General features: G+C 39.1%; 1 protein-coding gene across 3 annotated transcripts in view; it reads left to right on the top strand.

Annotated features, from left to right (window-relative positions):
• Nucleotides 1–19441, top strand: part of KIAA1671 (KIAA1671 ortholog) — a 471755-nt gene that overhangs the window by 389916 nt on the left and 62398 nt on the right. For all 3 annotated transcript variants that reach the window (XM_029619185.1, XM_029619186.1, XM_029619184.1), the window contains exon 6: nucleotides 18227–18342. In XM_029619185.1, the coding sequence (XP_029475045.1) occupies nucleotides 18227–18342 (116 nt within the window). The remainder of the gene's footprint in view (nucleotides 1–18226; nucleotides 18343–19441) is intronic.

The raw sequence follows: 19441 nt of genomic DNA, 5'->3' as shown, positions 1-19441 counted from the left end.
CTGTTTTAGCCTCCACCATTTTCACTGGACGGCTGTTCCATGTGTCCACCATCCTTTCAGTGACAAAATATTTCCTTATGTTACTCGTGAGTTTACCCTTTCTCAACAGGCACGCTTGTTTTAGAACTTCTTTTCCACTACAGTGCTTGTCTTTTGTGTATTTATACCTTTAAGGTATTTGAATATCTTTGACGTACCCACCACTTCCTCTTTTCCTGTAGAGTCCACATATTTAGGTCTTCATCAGTCACCTCAGAGAGATTATCGTACAGACTGCATCATTTTGGTAGCTTCCTTTTGACTTTCTGCTATTCTGTCTTATATCCTTTTGGAGATGCAGCCTCTCCAGCATTGTGTAAGATGAGATGTTTGTGTTGAATTATGACCTGAACCTAAAATATTTGACTGCATGTTTTGAGATATATAAATGGCTGAAGAAATTAGTCATAGAATGCTGCAAAACTGATACTGTGACCATCTCTGCTGGATAACTGAGTCCAGCTTGAACAAAAGCAATGTCAAGTGAAGCTATTCATCGATAGCAGAAGCCATCTCTAACAAAGAATTATCAGTTGGAGCTGATAAGGACCGGTCTCACCTCTCCCATTGTTCTTCTTTAGCCCTTCACTTGAATACATAACTAAAGATTGATTGTCATCTCAACCAGACAAGATTTTCAGGTGACTACACAGAGGGGTACATTTTTAAAAAAAAAAGCACGAGCGCGTAGAACATAGAACATAGAAATGACGGCAGAAGAAGACCGAATGGCCCATCCAGTCTGCCCAGCAAGCTTCACACATTTTTTCTGTCATACTTATCTGTTTCTCTTAGCTCTTTGTTCTATTCCCCTTCCACCCCCACCATTAATGTAGAGAGCAGTGATGGAGCTGCATCCAAGTGAAATATCTAGCTTGATTAGTTAGGGGTAGTAACCGCCGCAATAAGCAAGCTACACCCATGCTTATTTGTTTTACCTAGACTATGTTGTACAGCCCTTGTTGGTTGTTTTTTCTTCTCCCCTGCCGTTGAAGCAGGGAGCTATGCTGGATATGTGTGAAGTATCAGTTTTTTTCTCCCCTGCTGTAGAAGCAGAGAGCCATGCTGGATATGCATTGAAAGTGAAGTATCAGGCACATTTGGTTTGGGGTAGTAACCGCCGTAACAAGCCAGCTACTCCTCGCTTTGTGATTGCGAATCCTTTTTTTCTTCACCCCTGTCGTTGAAGCTATGCAGGATATGCGTGAAGCATCAGTTTTGGGGTTTTTTGGGGTTTTTTTTTTTCCCATGCCGTTGAAGCAGAGAGCCATGCTGGATATGCATGGAAAGTGAAGTATCAGGCACATTTGGTTTGGGGTAGTAACCGCCGTAACAAGCCAGCTACTCCCCGCTTTGTGAGTGCGAACCCTTTTTCTTCTCCCTTGCCGTTGAAGCAGAGAGCTCTGCTGGATGTGTGAAGTATCAGTTATTCTTCTCCCCTGTCGTTGAAGCAGAGAGCTATGCTGTATATGCATTGAAAGTGAAGTATCAGGCATATTTGGTTTGGGGTAGTAACCGCCGTAACAAGCCAGCTACTCCCCTCTTTGTGAGTGCAAATCCTTTTTTCCATTTCCTCTTGCTGTTGAAGCTTAGAGCGATGTTGGAGTCACAGTAAGCATGTGTATGTTTATTGAATAAGGGTATTGTGTCCAGGCAGTAGCCATCATTCTGGCGAGTCACCAACTCTTCATTGGCGGCCTCTTGACTTTATGGATCCACAGTGTTTATCCCACGCCCCTTTGAAGTCTTTCACAGTTCTGGTCTTCACCACTACCTCCGGAAGGGCATTCCAGGCATCCACCACCCTCTCCGTGAAGAAATACTTCCTGACATTGGTTCTGAATCTTCCTCCCTGGAGCCTCAAATCGTGACCCCTGGTTCTGCTGATTTTTTCCTACGGAAAAGGTTTGTCGTTGTTTTTGGATCATTAAAACCTTTCAAGTATCTGAAAGTCTGTATCATATCACCTCTGCTCCTCCTTTCCTCCAGGGTGTACATATTTAGATAGGGGTGTGCATTCGTTTTGAACTTAAATGGAAAACGCAACTTTTTTTTTTTTTTTAACTTAAAAAAAAGATGAGGCTTAAACGATCGGATTTCCAACTTATTCAACATAGCTATGTTGAATACGTTGGAAATCGCGATTGTTGATCTAAATAAAAATTTAAACCCCCTCACCTTCCTTAATCCCCCCCCCCCAAGACTTAGCAAAGCTGGCCAAAAGTTCCGTGAGGGTCCGGGAGCGGACGCGTGGGGAATCACGTGATGTCCGCGTCATGTCGGAGTGACGCGGCGTCACGTGATTCCCCTCGGGTTTGCTCCCGGAACCCTCGTTGGGCCCAAAAGGCACTTTTGGCCAGCTTGGGGGGGTCAGGAGGCCCCCCCCAAGCTGGCCAAAAGTTCCTTTTGAGCCTAACGAGGGGTCCGGGAGCGAACCCGAGGGGAATCACGTGACGCCGCGTCACTCCGACGTGACGCCGCGTCACTCCGACGTAGCGCCGACGTCACGTGATTCCCCTCGGGTTCGCTCCCGGAACCCTCGTTGGGCCCAAAAGGCACTTTTGGCCAGCTTGGGGGGGCCTCCTGACCCCCCCAAGCTGGCCAAAAGTGCAGAGGTAAAAGTGCAGAGGTAAATTAAGTAGCCATCACTTGGGAGAACCATCACCAATGAACTCTCTAGAAATAGAATGGTGAGCTGAGATACAACAAGATAATATATCTCAATTGCTTAAGTAGGCCATAACTTTTGATGAGCATAAAAAATAATCAGTATGACTATGTGAGCCATGTCAAAGCATAATCCCTACTAGAGGGATGCAAACCTCTCTGTACATCTCTAAAATTCTTAAATTTGAACAAGCTGCCAAGAACTGGAAACTACAACTGCAGAGGACCTATCTTTTAAGATATCCATGCATAGTCTTCCCCCAATCCCCCCCCCCCCCCCCCCAAAAAAAAAATAGACCTGGGAGAATGTTGGGCTCAAAAGGCACTTTTGGCCAGCTTGGGGGGGCCTCCTGACCCCCCCAAGCTGGCCAAAAGTGCCTTTTGAGCCCAACGAGGGGTCCGGGAGCGAACCCGAGGGGAATCACGTGACGCCGCGTCACTCTGACGTGACGCCGACGTCACGTGCTCCTTGCAAAGGAGTTCAGGAATGGCGTCCTGACCCCGCTGGACCACCAGGGAGTTGTGGTAAGTCTTGGGGGGGGGGGGGGGGATTAAGGCGGGTGAGGGGTTTAAATTTTTATTTGCACATATGGACATAGACTCAACTTATGGAATTCTCCATATGTCCATATTGACCGCAAATGGGACCCCCTTTCGACTTATGGACTTATGAACTTAAACTTTTGGTCTGCACATCCCTATATTTAGATTCTTCAATCTCTCCTCGTACGTCATCCGATGAAGATCCTCCACCTTCCTGGTCGCCCTTCTCTGTACCGCTTCCATCTTGTCTTTGTCTTTTTGTAGACATCTTGTCTTTGTCTTTTTGTAGACAATATTACAGAAAAAATTATTGCTATTTATATACCAGCACTTTCTTTTGGGACCCTCACAGGAAACCATGAGAGTGATGATTTATGCTAAATTATTTCTGAATCTAAAATCATTTAAACTTACATTTCCCAGATATTAGCAGATGGTCAGGTTGCTTTGTGAAGTCCAGCTGCAAGAATCCTTCTGTGTAATGGTCTCTGTGATGGTCTTTTTGGTCATCTTCTGGCTTCAATCTGGTGTTACTCTCTCTGCATATCTGTGAATTCTTCAGGTCGCTGATAAATCTTCTTATAGTATTTTGGTAAAGATCTCTTCACATAGCAGGCTACTGATAGAGATGACTGAATCAGTCTAGTTATATATTCCACTTTTAGATGTGTATTCCATTAGTTAAGTCTTGTCTATGGAGGAAATCCTTGTTCAATCTGGGGCGGATTTTAAAAGGGTTACGCGCATAAGTTACGCGTGTAACCCTTAAAAAGCGCGCTGAGCCTATTTTGCATAGGCTCGGCAGCGCGCACAAGCCCCGGGAACTTTTGTTCGCGCACCAAGCGCAAACAAAAGTACGCTGGATTTCAATAGATACATGCGTAGCCGCGTGTATCTTTTAAAATTCGGGGTTGGCGCGCAAGGGGGTGCACATTTGTGCACCTTGCGCGCGCTGCCCGTTCCCTCCGCCTTCCCCTCCCTTCCCCTACCTAACCCACCCCCCCCAGCCTTATCTAAACAACCCCCCACCTTTATTGCAAAAGTTACGCCTGCCCGAAGCAGGCATAACTCGCGTGCGCCGGTGGCCCGCTGGCGCACCATCACCCAACCCGGGAGCTGGTCCGGAGGCCTCAGCCATGTCCCCCCTAGCAAAGCCCCGGGACTTACGGGCATCCCGGGGCTTGTGCGCGCTGCCGAGCCTATGCAAAATAGGCTCAGCGCGCTTTTTAAGGGTTACACGCGTAACTTATGCGCGTAACCCTTTTAAAATCCGCCCCAGATTGAACAAGGATTTCCTCCATAGACAAGACTTAACTAATGGAATACACATCTAAAAGTGGAATATATAACTAGACTGATTCAGTCATCTCTATCAGTAGCCTGCTATGTGAAGAGATCTTTACCAAAATACTATAAGAAGATTTATCAGCGACCTGAAGAATTCACAGATATGCAGAGAGAGTAACACCAGATTGAAGCCAGAAGATGACCAAAAAGACCATCACAGAGACCATTACACAGAAGGATTCTTGCAGCTGGACTTCACAAAGCAACCTGACCATCTGCTAATATCTGGGAAATGTAAGTTTAAATGATTTTAGATTCAGAAATAATTTAGCATAAATCATCATTCTCATGGTTTCCTGTGAGGGTCCCAAAAGAAAGTGCTGGTATATAAATAGCAATAATTTTTTCTGTAATATTGTTTAGAATAGAAAATCTAATTTGTAATCTTCCCTAAATAACACATTTTAGTAATTCAATAGATGAGAAATCATTTCTAACCCTTTTTTACCCTTTTATTCTCATAAAAGGATGTTTTATTTCATTTCTAATTTGTATACTTTATAATTTCTGCCCCTCATTACATTTTATGTAAGAGATTATCCTTTTACCTGCCCCTCCAAATGAGTTTGGGGTGGGGCACAACTGGAACATAAGAAAAAAAATAACATTAAAATAAATTTTAAAAATAATACATGACAAAACAAGCAAAAACAAAGGTACAAATTGGTTTACAAGTTGGGTCACTGGAAGGCCTCTGTAAATAAGTGGGTTTTCAAAAATTTTCTGAATTGTTTGGAGTGAGCTAGAGCTGCTGACTAAAGGTGCGAGCGTGACGTCGAAGGACTATTCGTGAAACCTGTTGGCGACCAGCCTGCTTGCCTCAAGTTTGCCATCAGAGGCCATTCTTGGAGTTCTCGATGCTTTAAGACCTGCTGTGCCATGCCTATTCAGCCTACTGGGACTGGGCGATCTGCCCCAACCCTCCTCCCCTGAAGTCATGAAGGGGTGCTGACTAAAGGCACGAGCATGATGCTAGAGGTGCCGCGCAATGGAGCGCGAAAAAGGAGTTTGCCCCTTTGAGGCGCCCCTTCGTAGTGACTGAGTGAGAAGGGACACCACCAAGAGATTCATCGATTGTAAGTCATTTTCATCATAATAGCTACTTTTAACAATATTCAACTCAGTTCAAATGGTGTTAAATAAAGGATGATATGGCCCTGCAAATAAATCCTTAATGAAAAAGAGAGAGAGAGAGACACTTAGTCAAGATATCTATTTTGGCACATTCTCTTGGCCTTATATGCTAATATCGGTATTACTGGTAACTCACAAGCGATCACAAAAAAGATCAATATTATTGATATACTTGATTAATATAGGCCTGCAATATGCTATATAACTGAAACATGGCTTAAAAAGTCAGACAAGGTTTTAATTAATCAGATCAGTTTAACTATAATGCTATATCTATACCTAGAACTGCCAAAAGAAGAGGTGGTTTAATGGTGATAGTTAAAAAAGAATTGAAGTTTCAATCATTGAAGTTTCCATAGCTTCACCCTTTGAAGTGTGTCTGTTCAAATTTAAATTATTCAAGATTTGTGTAGTATATTGCCCTCCTGGGCTTTTGGAACATAATAGCTCACCATTGTTAGAACTTATAGCAAAATATTTTTCCATAGAGAATCTGATTATATTTGGCGATTTTAATCTTCATGTAGACGTAGAAATTAAAACCACCACATGTGAAATTTTTTTGAATACAATGACAGCAATTGGATATGAACAAATTATAGACAAACCAACTCACAGAGGAAGACGCACTCTGGATTTGTTATTCATTAATAACAGAAATATGTCAATTGAGCCATAGAACAGAGCTTTTTCTTAATTTGAAAGTATATGCATACCCTGATTTAGCACATCAAACACAGACGAGGAGACAGCAATTGTTGCTATTAAGGCAAAAACTCTTAGAAATGGGGGCTTTATTTATTTTAAAGTTCCCATGTAAATGTATAATCAAATTTATTTATTTTTATTTATTTTTACTTTTTATATACCGGCATTCGCGATGGGAGTCGCATCATGTCGGTTTACAATTAACAGGATGTGAACAAAAAGGATAAGAACTTAGAACAATAACATGTGATGTAAGAAGAAGTAGCAGTTACAATAAAACAGGGACATAATGCAACTTGGAATGGAAATAAAGCGATAGAAAAACATTAACAGTGAAATAGTAGAGTAACAAGGTAATAGACCTGTCCATTAAAAAAATAAAGATCATTTTGGAGTTGTATGTGTCTTATATTTTTTTTCCAACCGCCTCAACTGGTTTCCTTTATAAGTAGTAAGGCTGCTATGGTTTCCTCTTCTTCTCCTATGGCTAAACAGGGTGCATTGGCCTGAGTTGGTCGTTCAACAATGGTAGAATCCTTCTATGCTAGTTTCCTAATTATTTCTTGATAAGAGATTTTTTCCTAATGATGTGTGTTGGAGCCTCTATATAGAAGACTAGGGATTGTGAAGATTTCAATAATCTTTAGTATCTGTCTGTATTATTATCCTATGAATACCTTTTTGTTATTTTCACATATTTACAAATTCAAGTACCGGTATGTTATTTTTTGAAATGTACCGGTAATTGTTAAAAATTGCAAAATTAAAAAAAAAAAAGTCAATTGACTCCCTAGAGATTAAACCAGTTCCCTGGTCAGATCAGAGATTGATAAATACATCAATGCAAATAATGAACATAATTGAGGGACCCAAGGAAAGAATTACATCTATTACTTACAGAAAGAAATTTTCTAATGAAGAGCTAGTCATTAAAATCATGATGCAATTAATATATTATCAAGTGATAATATAGACAATGCAATCCAATCCTGGATTGATAGGAGTAAAAAGATAATTAATAAAATAAGCCCAGTTATAGAGAAAACGTTGTTGTAAACAATAAAAATAAACCATGGTTTAATAATGAGATTAAAGAACTAAAGAAACAATTTAGGAAAAAGGAAAGAATAGGGCAGTAGAATCCATCCACCAGTACTCTAACTAGCTACAGATCTTGCCAAACTAAATATAGAACTCTTATAAATAATACAAAAAAGTACTATACCTCTAAAATTCATGATATTAAATATAACCCAAAAGCACTGTTTATGATGGTACAAAATCTAATTGATAGAATATTCAATATTGACATGAACATTGCACTTTCAATTGAAAAATGCAATGACTTTGATGTTTTTTGACCTAAAGATCCAAAACCTAGTCAAAAATTTTACTTGTTCACTAACCGATTTCTCACTAAAGATAACTGAATTACCTAAATGGATAGTCTTTGAACATGCATCTGAATTAGAAATAAAATCTGTACTAATGAAATTAAATCCTGCCACTCACCCATTAGATCTGTTAACAATAAAGTCACTAAAATCAATTCCAGAAATAATAGTTCCGTATCTTACAAAAATTGTAAACCTATTATGACAATCTCTCCTGCTTCCAAACTACAGATATCTCTTTTTATGTTTTGAACTCAGATATTTCAGTGTACCTATCCTTTGGTATATCTTGTTTTGTTTATACTAATATTATATGCCAGTTCTCAGTTTGTTAAAATTAAAATTTTTAATGTAACAGGTTGTTATAAATGTAAACCGGAGTGAAGGCAACTCTGCTATACCTCGGTATATAAAAAATGCTAAATAATAAATAAATAAATAAATAAAATATTACTAGAAGGAGGAAATATTCCATGCTAGTTGAAACGTGCATCAATAAGACCGATACTAAAAAGTATCAAAGCAGATAAAGAAATCTTAAATTATAGGCCAATATCAACCTTACCAGCAATAGCTAAATTATTAGAAAAAAACGGTTCTCGCACAACTGTCAGACCACCTTGAAATAAACAATATATTATTCCCAATACAATTTGGTTTTAGAAAAAATTACAGCATGGAAATTTTATTACTAGCCTTGAATGATACAGTGCTGTGAGGATTTGATGCAGGGTGTTCATACCTGTTAGTTCTACTAGAGCTTTCAGCCACATTCGATATGATCGATCATATCATATGGATCAAAGACTGATCGAGATTGTGCTCCGAGGAAAAGTATTGCAATGGTTTAAATCTTTCCTATCAGGTCGCTCATATCAAGTATGACTAGGTGGATGTTTATCGAGACAACCAATATGCAGACAGGGTTACCACAGGGCTTGGTACTGTCTGCCACTCTATTTAACATATACATGTTGCCATTGTGCCAGTTGCTATCAGGGTTGGGTATTAGCCATTATGTTTATGCGGACGATGTACAATTTCTCATTCTAATAGACATCTCAATTGATCATTCATTAAAACTATTTGATATATATTTCTCATTGATTAAACAAATATTGAAGCTCATGAGGCTAATTATAAACACACAGAAAACTGAAATTATATTACTAAATAAAAAATGCCCATTACATCCCCACTATGGCAATAATGAGTGATCAGATAAAAATAGAATTAACTGATCATGGTCGTGATCTTGGCATCTTAATTGATAGCAATCTGTCAATGAAAAAACATATTAGTCAAAAAATAAAAAGGTTATTTTAAACTAAATATTTTAAAACTTCTAAAGCCCCTCCTCTCAATGAGGATTTTAGAATGGTATTACAAACTTTAATTTTCAGTGAATTTGATTACTGTAATCCGCTATGTTTGGGTCTACCAGCCAACACAACTCATCCACTTCAGCTTTTACAAAATACAGCCAGAATATTATCAGGTAATAGCAAATATGACCACACTGGTTACCAATTAAATTCAGAACACAATACAAAGTACTCACGATCCTTCACAATATGATTTACAATAATGACACAGAATGGTTAAATGCATCATTACATCTGTACGTCCCTTCAAGATATCTAAGATGTGCTAACAAAGGCTTACTCCAAGCTCCAACATTTCAATCCACACACTTGAGCGAAGTTAGAGAAAGGGCATTATCAATCGCTGGCCCAAAACTGTGGAATATAATGCCTGCTGAATTGTGCACACAGAGAGACAGAAAGTAGTTCAAAAAAGATTCAGACTAGCATACGCAGATTAAGAAAAACCACAAACTTTAGGTTGCAAAAATGTGATATATTTTATTGTATAAATGGTTCTGAAATGTGATTTATTTTGTTTTTGAATGTATTTGAATTTGTTTTTAGACAGTGTTTTTATTGTAAACTGCCATGATTGTTAATTCAGAATGACAGAATATAAATAAATAAATATGAAAGTTTTCTGAATTGTTTGGAGTCTTGAGTGAGCTGGGGGTATAAGGGAAAAGAGTTCCATAGAGTAGGCCCAAAGATTTAAAAAAAAAAAAAAAAAAAGAGCATTTGCGAGTAGAAGTTAATCTAGCAATCCTTGGAGATGGAATATCTAATTGTTGACTGGATGAGTGTATATATGGAGGGTTGAAGTGATCCAGGGAGAAGATACATGGGGAAGAAGGTTATGGATAATAACTATAGTATCAAATGACTCAATCGTTATTCGTAAACCAACGAGCTCAATAATGAATATATCTAAGTACGTTAGGTTATTAGAATTTCTCCAATAGACATAAATGGTACAGATTCATAAATGTGCTCATGAGTAAGTGACTCTCATACCATCCCGCTAGCTTTTGGCATATCTGCTCTCAAGCCGCTTTAGGGATCATCTTTAATCATTGGTCACTATTTTACCCATGTGTTTTCAATTTGTATTTTACTTATTTTACTTTTTTTCTTTTTTTCTTTTTAAGTAAAAATGACAGAGATACTTCCCTTGTGAGAATCAATGTCCGTGGAGGGTGCTACCCTTCCAATTATTTTTAAATGCAGTCCAGAGTACGGTTCGACGTGCACGTTTTGCGTCCTGTGCTCCTTCAGGAACCTGTCTGGCTGTGTTTGTGTGTGCCAAGTTATCTTCAGTTACGCTTCAATGTCTGAAAGAATAAATATTTATCACAAACCATTCTGCCGAGATTGTACTTGCCTTGCTTGAGTTTCCATCTGCACTTACAGCCTCGCGAACGTGAACATTACTTCGTCGCGGTCCGGGAGAAAATCTCCTGTAAAGCGGCGGCTCAAAAATGCTGCTTTTAAACGCATGCGCCTCATTTGTATTCAACTGATTATTCACTGACTGATTTCAGCTTGATTCACTCTGATTTCGCTTGGCGTTTACGCATGCCTCAAAGAATTGACTAATCGTGATTGCCACACACGAATCATATGCACTGCATCCATTCAATCTTGCGATTAAGGCCATGCGGTTGAACAGTATTTAATTGAAATATCCATCGTTGTTCCTGGATTCTCAGTTGTTTAACGCGGTCGCCCCCGCGCCAATGTGCAGATATATGTTCAAGTACTGACCATCTCAGATCAGTAAAATTATGCTGGTGTTCCGCAAAGTGAGAGACCAACGGCGCTTCCATTTACAAATTCCATTTACAAATTTCCAAATACAAATTGAAAACACATGGGTAAAATAGTGACCAATGATTAAAGATTATCCCTAATGCGGCTTGAGAGCAGATATGCCAAAAGCTAGCGGGATGGTATGAGAGTCACTTACTCATGAGCACATTTATGAATCGGTACCATTTATGTCTATTGGAGAAATTCTAATAACCTAACGTACTTAGATATATTCATATGGATAATAACTGCCATTTTATATTTGATTCACCATGTAATTGGTAGCCTATGTAGCTCTTTCAGAATGGGGATAATATGATCTCAGGTGTGTCTGTCCATAAATGGACAGCAGAATTTTGGATTATTTACAAGGATCACAAAGAGTGAAGAGAGATCAGTGAACAAAAAATTATAGTAATCTATAGAAGGAAAAATCAAAGATTGAAGGACAGTCTGGTAGTTACAGAGTTCAAGAATAGGTTTTAGATGACTTAGCATTCTAAGTTTAGAGGAGGATTTGATGACTGAGTTGATGTGCAGAATACGGAAAGAGTGGAGTCAATGGTGACATCTAAATTACAGACAGTATTGGAAAGGGAGATGGAAGAACCAGCAAATTGAAATAACTCAGGGATAGGAAAGGCAGGGCAATGGCCAAGAACATTAGCATCAGTTCTCTCAAGATTTAGAGAGAGTTTGTTATTGAAAAGCCAAGAATTGATGGAGGTGAGACATAGAGAAGTGAATTGAACAATATCGAGCCATGTGGAGTGAAGCATGTGTCATCGGCATAGATTTTGCATGCGACACCAAACTGTGCGAGTAAGTGACAGAGAGAGGTGTAAGGTAGATAGTGAAAAGTGTGGCAGAGAGAGCAGAATAAATGGGGAACCAGGAAGAAGAAATACTAGAGAAACTGACTTATTGGGAACGGTAAGAGATGTAAGAGGAAAACCAAGAGAGAATAGAACCTGCAATATCAATATCAGAAAGATGAGAAAGTAGAAAAGCATGATCAAGAGTATCAAAAGCTGCAGAAATATCAAGGAGTAGCAGACGATAGCATGTACCAATTAAAACCTCAATGGATGGTGTCTAAACTAGAGATCAAGAGAATTTCAGTACTGCGATGTGGATGGAAATGAATTTATGCATGTTTATTGTAATCTGCTTTGAACTGTGGAATGAATGGTTTAGAAATGTTTTAAAAATAATCTAGTTTTGCAGTTAGTCATACTTTAAAGTGATAGTCATGTATTTTTAAAACCCATGTAAACCTGGTCTTCAATTTAAAATACATATATATAGAATTATTTTAAAAATCTGTATAAATTAAATAAATAATGCTGAGCTTCCATCCTTCAGGGCACATCCATGTCCCCATCTAATGTGTCTATTACATCAGGAACAGCCCTGAAACTAGCACCATATCCTAATTTTAAAAAAAGGAATATGAAGAATTAAATTTAAGTACACATGTATGAAAGAAAGACTAAGAAATATTTCTAGGCTTTAAGTAATGAAAGTCCAGTAATTGAATTGGTAGGTCTTATTTTTGCAAAGTGACCTTTAGCACCAGAGAGAGACTTAGGAGGTAATTTTCAAAGGAGTTATGTGCATAAAGGTCACAAAAGTCACAAAGTTCGCATTTTTTAAAAGCCCATTTACATACAAAAGACCTTTTGACAGTTCAACAGAATGAAGTGAATTTTCAAAGGAGTTGCACGTGTAAAAGTAGCAGTATTCAAAAGCCCATTTACTCATGTAAAGTATTTTGGAAATTACCTCCTAAGGAACATGCAAAGGATACACAGTTATTCAAAGTTGTTAAAACACAAGTAGACTGAGTAACTGCAGGAGGATATTGCCAGACTGGGGAACTATACATCCAAATGCAGATGAAATTCAGTATGAAGGAGTGGTTACTTGTCTTTTGGGGAATGCTTTTATTATTTGAGGCTAATTCTCTGCTGTTATGTTTAGAGTTAGTTGCTGTTTTAATTCATTCTATAATCTGATGTGTTATATGCCCAATTTGTGATTTTAGGATTCTGCATATGGTCATGTTTGGGAGAGTTTCTTCTTGTTTTGGGGATAGATTTTAATTGATTTTTGCTGAAGTTCACCTTGAATTGAGATTTAATTAAATTAATTGTGGACAAATGCAGAGTGATGCATGTAGTGAAATTAAGCCTAGCAACAGGTGCACAATGCAGGGTTCCATATTAGGAGTTACAACTCAGGAAAAGAGCCTTGGAATCATTGTGGATGATACATTGAAATCCTCATGTCCATATGTTGCTGCATTAAAAAAAAAAAAAAAAGGGTAAATATTTGGAATTATTCAGAAAAGAATAGAGTATAAAACTGGAAATATTATAATGCCTCTATAGACCTATGGTGCCACCACACTGAATATTATGTGCCATTCTGCACAGTTCATCTAAAATAACTAGGAAAGGTATAGAAAAGGACAAAAAAAGGGATAGAGTGACTCGTAAAGTCTAAACATGGCCTTAACCTGTTTAGCCTTTCTTCATAAGAGTCGCGCTATCTTAATCCCCTGAAAGAGGATGTGATTAAGATTTATAAAATCATAAATTGTATGGAACAGGTGAATAGAGAATAATTATTTACTCTTTCAAATAGTACTAGAAGTATAGGATACTCTACTAAACTAGCATATAGCGGATTTAAAACAAATTGGAGAAAGCATTTCTTTCAGTCAATGCACAATTAAGCTGTGGAATTTGTTGCCAGAAGATGTGGTCAAAGTTAATACATAGTAACATAGTAACGACGGCAGAAAAAGACCAAACCTCCCACGGCAGTAAATGCTTTTCTGTGCAGGTTACTCCATGTTTATGTTTAAGGGTAGCAACTGCCGCTCCGTGCAGGTTACCCCCCAGGCCCACTACTCCCATGCTTTTTTTTCATTCTTTCCCATCCTCTAGCCTTTAGTGATCCACAGTGTTTATCCCATGCCCCTTTGAAATCTTTCACAGTTTTAGTCTTCACCACTTCCTCCAGAAGGTTATTCCAGGCATTCACCCTCCTCTCCGTGATGAAATATTTTCTGACATTGGTTCTTCCTTCCTGGAGTTTCAAATCGTGACCCCTAGTTCTACTAAAAATGTTTCCTATGGAAAAGTTCTGTTGACCATGGATCATTAAAACCTTTCAAGTATCTGAAGGAATGTATCATATCACCCCTGCTCCTCCTCCTTCTCCAGGGTATACATATTCATGTTCTTCAACCTCTTCTCATAAGGCATTCGATGGAGACCACCCACCATTTTTGTCCAGAGAAGGGCAACCGCCTCTATCCTGTCTCTGTCCCTTTTGAGATATGGTCTCCAGAATTGAACACAGTACTCCAGGTGAGGCCTCACCAAGGACCTGTACAAGGGAATTATCACTTCCTTTTTCTTACTAGGTATTCCTCTCTCTATACAGCCCAGCATTCTTCTGGCTTTAGCTATCGCCCAGTCACGTTGCTTCGCCGACTTCAGGTCGTTAGACACTATCACCCCAAGGTGTCTCTCCTGTTCTGTGCACATCAGCCCTTCACCCCCCAACACATACAGTTCTTTTGGATTACCACACCCCAGATGCATGACTCTGCACTTCTTGGAATTGAATCTCAGCCGCCATATCTTTGACCACTCTTCCAGCTTCCTTAAATCCAGTCTTATTCTCTCTACTCCTTCTGGCGTATCCACTCTGTTGCAGATCTTAGTATCAACTGCAAATAGACAAACTTTACCTTCTATCCCTTCTGCAATGTTGCTTAGAAAGATGTTGAACAGAACCGGTCCCAACACCGATCCCTGCGGCACTCCACTTAACACCATTTTCTCTTCAGAGTAGGTTCTATTTATCATTACACTTTGTCTTCTAACCGTCAACCAGTTTGTAATCCATGCCACCACCTTGGAGCTCACCCCCAAGCTTCTCATTTTGTTGATGAGTCTTCTATGTGGGACCATATCAAAAGCTTTACTAAAATCTAAGTAAATTACATCGAGCGCTCTTCCTTGATCCAGCTTCTAGTCACCCAATCAAAGAAATCAATCAGATGTGTCTGACAGGACCTTCCCCTGGTGAAACCATGCTGTCTCGGGTCCAGCAATTCTCCTGACTGTAGATATTTCACTATCCTTTCTTTCAGAAGAGACTCCATTAATTTTCCCACCATCAAGGTGATGCTAACAGGCCTAACAGCCTCTTCTCTGCTCCCACTCTTGTGTAGCAGGACCACCACCGCTCTTCTCCAGGCACCACACCCTTATCCAGGGATCTATTGAAGAGGTCACACAGTGGACCTACCAGCACATCTTTGAGCTCCTTCAGTATTCTGGGATGAACCTCATCAGGCCCAATGGCTTTGTCCACTTTCAGTTTTCCTAGCTCTTCCCATACATTCTCTTCCATAAGTGGAGCTTCGTCTATGCCACCTCCTTCTATAGTTATGTTAACAAGTGATGGTCCTTCTCCAGGGTCTTCCTTAGTGAACACTGAACCTGAAGTATTTGTTTAGTATTTCTGCCATTTCATCTCTCTCCACCCATTGATCCTTATCACCTTTCAATTTCACTAAACCACTATGGACCTTTCTCCTATCTCTGTAACTGATGTAACTGAAAAATGTTTTGTTACCTCACTTTACCTACTTGGCAATCCTTTCCTCTGCCTGACTTTTTGCTTTCTTGATTACTTTTTTCATCTCCCTCAGTTTCACCAGATAATCCTCCCTTTGTTCCACTTTTTGGGATCATTTATATTTCTTAAAAGCTGCTTCTTTTGCTTTTATTATATCAGCCACCTCCTTTGTGAACCAGATTGGTTTCTTATTTCTCTTACTTTTGTTTACTTTTCTAACACATAGATTTGTTGCTTTTGTAATTGCTCCTTTTAGTTTGGCCCACTGTTGTTCCACCTCTCCCATTTTCTCCCAATCTCCAAGTTCTATCGCCAGGAATTTTCCCATTTCTGCAAAGTCTGCATTTTTGAACTGCAAAACTCCAGTCTTCGTATGACTTCTCAGTAACATATTTGCAATATCAAACCATACCGTTTGATGATCACTGGTGCTGAGGTGGGTATCCACCCAGACATTAGAGGCATTATCTCCATTAGTGAGCACTAAGTCGAGTATAACTCCCTCCCTCATGGGTTCCATTACCATTTGTGTGATCAGAGTCTCTTGCAGGGCATCCACTATTTCTCTACTTCTGTTAGATTCCACAGAAGGGATTCTCCAGTCTATGTCCGGATGATTAAAATCTCCAACAATCAACACATCTCCCTTCCTTCCCACCTTTTGTATGTCTTCTATCAGCTCTCTGTCTAGTTCTGTTTGAGTCGCCTGTAAACCACTTTGTAAAAATAGATGCACCATCCTCTTTTTTTTTTAGGATGGCCCATAATGCTTCTTCTCTACCCCCAAATCCTTGCAGTTCAGTTGCTTGGATATTATTTTTGACAAAAAATGGTTTCTGGAGGACAGGTCCATTAATATGTGGGGATCACCTTTTACTTCTGGAAATAATCAACAGAGTCTTCTGGTACTTTCTAGTAACCTGGATTGCCCACTGTTGGAGACAAGATGTTGGACTCAATAGACCATTGGTCTAACTGAACATAAAATAACACAACCAAACATCTGTTACCACCACCTCTTTTTTCCCCCTTTTTTTTTTTCTTTTTTAAGTCATACACACATGAACATAAGAGAGTATAAATGGTAGTATTTTCTTTGGCATTTATCGAAGATAACATTCTGCTTTAGTTTTTTCATGCTGCTCTGTGTAATTCAGTATTTCTACTATATATCTGCACCATCTTTCATCATCATATGATAGTAATATGATATGTTAGAGAATGCAACTTATTTGCCTCTTTCATACTCCTCATACAGGGCACATTAAACAGTGTTTTGTAATATTTGTCTAGAAGAGTTATAAGTAGCTCTTGTTACCCACATTGTTTATAATGCCATAGCAGTTAATAATATCACTTTTGCTATTGATTAACAAAGTTCTAATTGGCTAGCATGGTCTGTGTTGCAATCTCAGGGTACAGCGGTCTTGTATATCCCAAAACATTCAATTTGTTTTTATTTTAATATATTATTCCTTATTATAAAGACATTTAATAACTTTAGGTCATGATTCATTTGGCCATCTCAACTTTATATTGAATGATCAGCTTAGTTGGCATTTGGCTTGGTGACGCTAAGCACACCTGAGGCAACTGGTAATTGCTATGTAAACACTTATGTATTATTAATGCTTAATTACAATTCTTAACAGAAATTGTGCAAATAATGCATTCTCACTAATTGTGGTTTGTGTAAACTTGCAGCAAAAATTCTACTAAACTAACTAGTTAAGAAAACAGTTTAACTTTTTTAAAAGTCAGTGTCTTCTACACAAGTTATCACAGGAATGGTTTACAAGGCCAGATTGATGGCAGAGCTGTGCACTACCATATGCAGAGACCTGATTTCCCAGTTTAGGTCTTCCAGTCCAGGATTGGCCAGGGCTGAAGATGGCAGCATTCACAGCCTTTGGAGGGAGGAAGGCTCCGACATCACACAATAGCACTTCCTAGTGTCTGGATTTGAGGCCCATGATTGCAGGGTTCTGGAAGGAAGCCTGGTGCATTGTGCTTAACTGAGGTCTCTTGCTGCAATGGCTGGGCTAAGGAGAGGATATAAAATACAGGAAAAATCTCCAGGTGGTCGCAAATGAAGACTCACAGTGCCAGATTCTAGCCCGTTGCAAAGGAGCAGTAGGAAACTGCCAGGTCAGAAACCCTCAGAAACCTATAATTGCGTACTTCTGCAAGAGAGCTGACTTTAAGCAACATCACAGATGGCAAAAGTATAAATTATTTGATGGTTTTGAGTCATTTTTGTCTTTATTTTTTCACTTTTAGTGATGTTGTGCTGAAATAGGATATGTTCAAGCTAGCAATTTTCAGTGAGAGTAGGAGTTTCTCAATCTAGTTTAATGCAATCCAAGAAAAAAATATGAGCAGATTATTGCAGCTCCATTTACTGCGGCAATCAACTTACTCTGTTCAGTTTAAAAACAAGGTTACTGTAAGCCCCACTGAAGCCCTGTGTATTATGACTAATTTCTCTTATAGTTATAATGTTATGCTCGTTTCTGGGAGGGAAATAATAACCCACTATAATCTGCTGTGTTCCAGGACCAGCTGAAGCAGTGCTTTGCTAGACCCTCACCGGCAGCCAAGGACACAGATATACTTGTTCAAGAAGCAGACAGTCAGTACAACACCTGGCGTGGTGAAGGACATGAAGACAGGTATGAATCTGCAAATTGAAATGTCACTATCTCAAGGCCCTAGAACGTCACTGAAGTTGCTATATTGGAATGCTGTATAGCTCAGGGCAATTCTTTCAGACGCCAATAACCATCAAAACTCTGTTGAATGCCAAAAACTAATAAGAAACTGTCCTGTGCTATTTAATCCTTTTTCACAATGCAGCAGTTTCAGAGCCTATGCACTACATCAGGGGTGGCCAATTGCAGTCCTCAAAAGCCACAAATAGGCCAGGTTTTCAGGATATCCACAATGAATATGCATGAGATAGATTTGCATACAATGGAGACAGTGCCTGCAGATCTATCTCATGCATGTTCATTGTGGATATCCTGAAAACCTGGCTTGTTTGTGGCTCTCGAGAACTGGAGTTGGTCACCCCTTTGAAGCTCTCCAGATGGAAAGAGGTAGTTACACAGCAGCCTCTTCACTTTTACCAGGTTTCTTCAAGAATGGAATTCTGGCTACAAATTTCTGCACTTATGAACAGGAGAAAAAATCCAATGTATCTCCTGTGTGCATGCTACTTCTGAATATACAGTGATTAGGGCTCTCGGTAACAAACAGTTCAACATGGTAACAGATGAATTTTTACTGAAGCAATCAGATAAGATAAACATGCATGGATTGACACAATTAATGTAATGTAGAGCACTCTCAGACCAATGCAGTAATCTGGGTGTTAAGAAACTGTGTGCTGGATCTCAGCACATGTTTTTAACATCCAGATTAAAATTTTTTAACTCCAGATTTGTAAGCTAATGCTATACAAATGCATCAGGAAATAAAAATAAATAAATACATAAATAAAAAATAAAGCATATTGAGAGTAACGTGCATTTGGCCGAGGCCGAACACACATTTTAACTCACAAAGAGAGGGGGAGGGATGGGCTGATGCAGGGTAACCCTGACACTCCCATAGCCACTAGTGTCACCACTGAGTCCAATGTCCAGACTTCTTTTTGTTTTTATTTTATTTTTTTAACTTTGTGTCCATTTCTAGAGGGTTTTAAGTTGCGCTGGAACTTAACTCCATCTCTGACTCTGGAATTAAGTTTCTAGTACTAAGAAAACCTCT

This window comes from Rhinatrema bivittatum, chromosome 11 (assembly GCF_901001135.1).
Source record: "Rhinatrema bivittatum chromosome 11, aRhiBiv1.1, whole genome shotgun sequence".
In the NCBI taxonomy this organism is placed as follows: Eukaryota; Metazoa; Chordata; class Amphibia; order Gymnophiona; family Rhinatrematidae; genus Rhinatrema; species Rhinatrema bivittatum.
This window is presented reverse-complemented; position numbering and strand designations above follow the sequence as displayed.